The 7,074-nt window shown below is 45.5% G+C and overlaps 1 protein-coding gene across 8 annotated transcripts in view; it reads left to right on the top strand.

The window, feature by feature from the left end:
* Window positions 1–4,546, top strand: part of NPAS3 (neuronal PAS domain protein 3) — an 897,388-nt gene extending 892,842 nt beyond the window's left edge. For 4 of the 8 annotated variants that reach the window (XM_019656776.1, XM_019656779.1, XM_019656780.1 and 1 more), the window contains one exon: window positions 150–4,546. In XM_019656776.1, the coding sequence (XP_019512321.1) occupies window positions 150–1,492 (1,343 nt within the window). In that variant the 3' untranslated portion in view covers window positions 1,493–4,546. The remainder of the gene's footprint in view (window positions 1–149) is intronic. The other 4 variants (XM_019656778.1, XM_019656777.1, XM_019656781.1 and 1 more) reach the window with 1 other exon arrangement.
* The last annotated feature ends 2,528 nt before the right edge of the window (window positions 4,547–7,074 follow it).

A 7,074-nucleotide genomic window follows, 5' to 3' on the forward strand; every position in this document is an offset into this window, starting at 1 on the left:
GATCGGGAAGCTCAGGATGGGGTAAGACACCCCCCCCACAGAACCCTCCCCCAGCAAGTGAGAGGTGGGTCTTGCCCTGCTAATGTGGTGTCTCCTTTGTCTCCCCTCTCCGCCCCCACCCCGCCACCCCGGCCGCTGGCCCCGAGTAGAGGACAACGAAAACTCCAAGTCCGACGAGAAGGGGAACCAGTCCGAGAACAGCGAAGACCCGGAACCCGACCGGAAGAAGTCGGGCAACACGTGCGACAACGACATGAACTGCAACGAGGACGGCCACAGCTCCAGCAACCCGGACAGCCGCGACAGCGAGGACAGCTTCGAGCACTCGGACTTTGAGAACCCCAAAACGGGCGAGGACAGCTTCGGGGCGCTGGGCCCGATGCAGATCAAGGTGGAGCGCTACGTGGAGAGCGAGTCGGACCTGCGGCTGCAGAACTGCGAGTCGCTCACGTCCGACAGCGCCAAGGACTCCGACAGCACGGGCGAGGCGGGCGCGCAGGCGTCCAGCAAGCACCAGAAGCGCAAGAAGAGGCGGAAACGGCAGAAGGGCGGCAGTGCCAGCCGCCGGCGCCTGTCCAGCGCGTCGAGCCCCGGCGGCCTGGATGCGGGCCTGGTGGAGCCCCCGCGGCTGCTGTCCTCCCCCAACAGTGCCTCGGTGCTCAAGATCAAGACGGAGATCTCGGAACCCATCAACTTCGACAACGACAGCAGCATCTGGAACTACCCGCCCAACAGGGAGATCTCCAGGAACGAGTCCCCTTACAGCATGACCAAGCCCCCCACCTCCGAGCACTTCCCGTCCCCGCAGGGCAGCGGGGGCAGCGGGGGGCTGCACGTGGCCATCCCTGACTCGGTCCTCACCCCGCCCGGCACCGACGGCGCAGCCGCCCGCAAGACTCAGTTCAGCGCCTCTGCCACCGCGGCCTTGGCTCCGGTGGCCTCCGACCCTCTGTCGCCCCCGCTGTCAGCGTCCCCACGGGACAAGCACCCCGGGGGTGGCAGCAGCGGCGGCGGGGGTGGCCCCAGCGCGTCCAACTCATTGCTGTACACTGGGGACCTGGAGGCGCTGCAGAGGTTGCAGGCGGGCAATGTCGTGCTCCCACTGGTGCACAGGGTGACCGGGACCCTGGCGGCCACGAGCACGGCCGCACAAAGGGTCTACACCACGGGCACCATCCGCTATGCGCCCGCCGAGGTGACCCTGGCCATGCAGAGCAACCTGCTGCCCAACGCGCACGCTGTTAACTTCGTGGACGTTAACAGCCCTGGCTTCGGCCTCGACCCCAAGACGCCCATGGAGATGCTCTACCACCACGTGCACCGGCTCAACATGTCGGGACCGTTCGGCGGCGCCGTGAGCGCCGCCAGCCTGACGCAGATGCCCGCCGGCAACGTGTTCACCACGGCGGAGGGACTCTTCTCCACGCTGCCCTTCCCCGTCTACAGCAACGGCATCCACGCGGCACAGACTCTGGAGCGCAAGGAGGACTGAGGCGCGCCCAGCGCGGGCGGGTTCCGCTCGGAGGCATCGTCGGCGTTTTCGTTTAGACCTTTAATTCTAGCACTTTGAATTTGAGCAGGTCAGCGTCTTCTCTCAACAGGACGGTCCCCATCCCATCCCTGCTTTCGTTAACTTGACTTATTCTTTCCTGTAAAGATATGTTTATTTTTGGCCTTCAGAGGGTCAGATGGCCAGTTGCCTGCCATTTTGTCTTCTTCTAAGATGTGTATTGGGTTGGTTTTGCTTTCCTTTGCATCTTTATTAAGATGTCTTTAATGTGTATATGCCTCTGCCATAGAATACTCAGTCTTGTGGTCAAGAGATTTCTCAAGTGACAACCATTGGGTTTTCTTCATAAAGATCTTGATATGATCAAGATTGAAAGAGACAAGCATAAACAATGTGCCCTGTTTGACTAAGTCAAATGAAATGGGGTGGTTTTTGTTTTTGTTCCTAATTCCTTTAAAAATAGGGGAATAGTGTTTTAGAATTTTATGCAGAATTTAATTCTCTTTTTATGGTTAAGATTTTAAGATTTTCTTACTTGCACATAAAAATAATTTGGGTTCTTAAACTTAATTTCTGGCCTGTGACTAGAATGTTTAAAAACAAAAAAACAGTTGGACTAAATGTTAATTACTGAAACATTAACTTAATTTCTAAAACCATGGTGCTATCATTTATTAATCCGTAATGTCTTCATACAAAATGCAGCTCCTGGGCTGGGTTTTGGAGAGAAAAAAAAAATGTGTTCTGTCCTGGTCTGGAGTCCGTTGCTGCAGTCTCCTTGGTTAGTTAAGACAAAGCCCTCATTAACGTTTGCTGCAGGACTTAAAATTTTTTACCTCCCAACTAACAAACATAGCCTCACATTAAATTTAATGGGTCAGTAAAGCCCTTTTTAAAGGGGCTTTTGGAAAACTCAATCAAACCGATTTGAGGAGCAGTTTAGGTACATACTGCCTTTTGTTGAGCTTTTTTTTAATTTTTTCCCTCAGTCTAACTGAGGCTAATTTTTGCAACTTCAGTAACACTTCGGGAGTAAAAGAAGGAAAAATATTTAACATGTTTTTGAATTTTTTCATTGCTTGCTAAAAAAGGAAGGTTGTATTTTGGGGGACTGATTTGATTTGATGGAATTTTTGTTTTCCCTTTGCTTCTCTTATTTCTAGGTTGGAACCAATAACGGTTTAAAACTAAAGAATGGGTTAATAAGCTTCAAACAGATAACTGCAACTGAAAACTGCACATTAAGTACAAAAAAAAAAGAAAAAGAAAAAGGAAAAAAATACCCTATTTTGTCTTTGTTGCCAGAAATCAGTGTAGTGTCAAACACTCCAAATGACTGTCAAGTATAAATTCTTCTTCCACTCCATTTTTGGCAGCTGTTTGTTAAGGCATCTAATAACAGATGTGAGAACTATAATGTGTGCAGTGTGTACGTGTCCTTGGCTGTCGTCCATTGCAGTTTCAATGTGTGTTTCTATATGCAGTATATACTAAGCTAATGTAGTTGTTTTGTCCTTTGTCTTCTCTGTGCTCTATCTCTAGTCCGGAGTGGCCCAGTCCCATTCCTGCAGTCCTAGTGAATCAGTGATTCTTGGGGGTTAGTGATTTTTGTGTGGTGGCCTTCCTCTGTAATGTCACCCCTATGCTGCTTCTGTCTGTGAACCTTCCGTTTCACTTTTTAAAATTCCTGCTGTTGCTTTGCTGGTGTATATTCTCCCGACCTCTCCTTTCTTTCCCTCCTCTTCTCCTCTCCCCTTTTCCGTCCTCGTCTTTCCTTCCCCCTTCTTTCAAATCTTTTTCATTCTCAGAGATTTAAAAAAAAGACTCTTAACTAGCTCAAGGTTAATGGAGCCATTTTTCCCACATGGAATTCTGGGTATGACTCTTTCTTCTGGAGTGCTATGCAAAGCACTGAAGAATAATGCTCAGATATAGTAAATAAATTGATGCCATATTAGCCTCAGTTGTTAACATTCCCAGAGTCCCTTGTGCTCTACCTATAAGCAGTGGGTGCTTTTCTTTGGTTTCCTTCCAGGTTGGCTGATGGAGCAATATATAAAGCAATTACCAGTGAGACAGAAAATTATTCTGTCAAAGGTCAACCAACATTTTTTAAAAACAAAAGGGGAGGGTATAATGGAATATAGAATTGTCATATATATTTGTTTATGCGTGCAATGCTACTATAGTAACTCAGCTGTCTTTTGAATATCACTGTGTTGAGTGGATTCCTCTAGGACCTTTCATTCCATGAGGTGGGCCCAAACCACTGTGGAATAATGACAAAATGAAGTTAAATGCCACAAATTTTAACAGTGAGCTTTCTTGAAGGATTTAAGTAGGCTTAGAAGGTGAAGAAGGCCAATCGCAAAACCTAAAGATTAATTTTGGAAGCTCTACTCTAGCTATCGAACAATCAAAGGAATGCACCTATCAGCTACAAAGAACAGCTAGACAGCTGTTTTTTTTTTCTTTTATAAATGTTTCTGTGTTGTGTCAAAATGATTTCTGGTGATTTAAACTAACAGATAATCACAGCTGCTGTCTAAATCCATAGTGTTAAAATTACAAAATGAAAAAAAAAATACTTCATTACCTGTGAAGACTGTGTCTGTGTTTTTAACTATTTCTTGTACAAATATATGAAAACTTTTATGAGGAGACTGGTGCCAAGTAGCTGAATAATGGGGAAAGGGATATTCTGTTCGTAAAAATCTTAGCAGTGTTACCAACTCTACAACATATATATATAAAAAAAAATTAAAACGTTACAAAGCGACAGCTATGGTACATTTGTTTTGTGTGAAGCTAACCGGACCTAACTTCCTGAGTGCCTGGCTTATTTTGAAACATTTTTTTTCATTGACCATTGATAATGCTGCAAATCAGAAATGTACATACTTCATTTACAACAGGGTTCTTTTTATACTTTTGTAGATTCTCATACATGTCACATACATGGTTGTTTTTCTGTAACTTAATTTTTTCATCCGCAGGTGCCATTTTCATAATAAACTTATCTTGGATTTGTTACTATCTGGCATCATTTCTTTCACATGTAACCATCCTAACTAATGAATGCTGGTAGTATTTGTTTAAGCAGGTACCTTGGTCACTATTCTTGATTTGAAAAAAAAAAAAAAGAAAGAAAAGAAAAGAAAAAGTAAAAAAAATAAAAAGATGCATCCATGTTTTTGCTAGTTTTCAAAAAAAAAATGCATAGCTTGTGTACTGATGAGGTTGACAAGGCACAGATTAAAGATGCTAATCCAAATACTACACCAAACTTGCAACCATCCTAAATTTTCAGCTACCCCAACTCATTGTCATACTGAGCATTATTATGCACATTATCAAAGCTGAACAATGGACCTGCAGCATCAACCAGTATGGGGAGTGTGCATTTTTTCTTGATTAATGCACAGTACGTGATGACAGTTTTCATACATTAATCATTTAAAATGCACTCGATATTTTCATTTATTACCAGCTATAATGTATAACCAACTGTTCCATTGCTTGTATCTTCTCTTTATACTAAATATGTATTTTCTTTCTGCAGACAAGCTGAGTAACTCGTGGTTGTGCTGTTATCGATTAGGTCGGCATGCAGCCTGTCACGTTTTAAGGCAGGTCAGCTGGCTAACTCCAAAAAAAATAGAGAAAACTTCAGTGCTAGCTCAAAGTTAAGGCTACAGATGGGTCGCCTATTAAGGCTGTTGTCCAGAAAATGAAGACATATGAATGAGTTGAGCTAAAAGAAAAGGCAAACACTTTTGTCCAAAAGCTACCAACTATAGTAATATTATTTCCTAAAGTCTTCAGTGACGCCTGCCAATTTGAGGGTATTTTTGGTTAATGGAGGGCTGCTTCAGACTGGTGGATATGGAAATGTGTTCATGGTTGTAGGGCCCTAGATTTCTCTACTATTCCCTTTACGTGTCCTTGACATAGGCTCTTAAAAATTAGAAAGAGGGAGGGGCCGGCTGAGTGGCTCATTGGTTGAGTTGGCTTGGGAGCACAAGCTCTGAGCAGCAGGGCTGCCGGTTCCATTCCCACGTGGGCCAGTGATGCTGTGTCCTCTATATCTAAAATGGTGAACAGTTCGACCTCGAGCTGGGCTCCCGTGAGTCGCCGGCGATGGCGTAGGCTGCAGTGGGGCTGCAGTGGGCTCCCGTAAGCTATTGTGAGTGGCTGGCAGCCACCGTGAGCCACCATGAACCACCAAGAGCGACCGTCCAATGGCCAGCGACCCATCTGCCTCAGCCGGGAAGAGCACAATGATCACAATACCAACATGGGCCAGTGAAGTGACATCCTCCACGACTAGACTGAAGAACAAAACGACAGCAACTTGTCTATTCCCCTTCCCAGATTCCCCAATGCTGTTCCCTCCCCCCAATTCCCCAATAAAATCTTAATAAAAAAAAATTAGAGGGAGAGGGTGATTGTGAACACAGAATTGGGTTCCCCCAACTACTCTTCCAAAATTTATCTTTCCCTTGTGCTCTTGAGAGTCAGAAGAATATAGTATAGCAAGATTTAGAAGTAAAAAAAAGAAAAAAATGATGACGCTAGAAACTCAGTCCTGAAGAGATGACAGAGTGTTGAAGCCAGATTACCCAAGGCACTCTGTCTGTAGGCATTGATGGAGCTGGCTTTTAGTGGGGGCTTGTGTGTGTGTTGGGGGCGGGGAGTGCTCTCCTAAGGCAGAGAGGCAATTGTATGGGTGTGGGATTAGGACTGACCCCCTCCTGGCTAGCTGACAATGTTGGTCAGCCATAACACTTTACTTCAACCCTGTGATCTGCAGGTGGTGGCAATGGAGATGGAGGAGGGATAGCTAGGCATGGTAATGGGTGACTTGAAATCCTCACAGTATTTGCAGCTTCTGCAGAAGAAGTAGTATAAATCTTAGCTTCTTCCCCAAGTTCAAGCCTCCCTTAGCATCAATAAGTTCACTGTCCTTTATTTATACCCATCAATGCTAAAATACATACAATGAAATTAAGAATATCTCTCAGCCAGTAAAAGAGAGGGCGAGCTCTGCGCTCAGACCCACTGACAATTGGGAAGCCCTGGCCACTTGTGCAGCCTGAGGCTGGCAGCCAGGCAAGGGCCCTGCGCTCCCCAAAGGCACAGGACCTTTCCCTTGCCAGGCTGGCAGCAAGCCAATTCGTCAAGGCTCCAATTTGTAGGTGATGGACAGAGCAGGGATCACTAGCCAGCTCTCTTCTTGCTCCCAGTCAATACCTATACTTGCTTATTTGGCAATGAGGAGCAAGAAGAAAAAAAAAAGAACTTTAAATAAAGCAGTAGGCAGGACAAGAGGGAAGATATGCATTCAGATAAGCATAAAGAAACTGGTTTGGTCATTGTAGACTTATTAGTACCCCCCTTTGCCTACTCCTAGACAAAGACTATTTATGTTGAGCATGTTTAAAACAATTTGAAATCAACTTGGTCTATGCACTGCAATGAAGGTAAGAGGTAATGTATGCTATCAAGCCCAGAAAATAGTCTATTCAAGCCAAGAAGATTATTATCCAGATCCAAAAAGTGGA

The sequence above is a fragment of the Hipposideros armiger genome, unplaced genomic scaffold (assembly GCF_001890085.2).
Source record: "Hipposideros armiger isolate ML-2016 unplaced genomic scaffold, ASM189008v1 scaffold_265, whole genome shotgun sequence".
In the NCBI taxonomy this organism is placed as follows: Eukaryota; Metazoa; Chordata; class Mammalia; order Chiroptera; family Hipposideridae; genus Hipposideros; species Hipposideros armiger.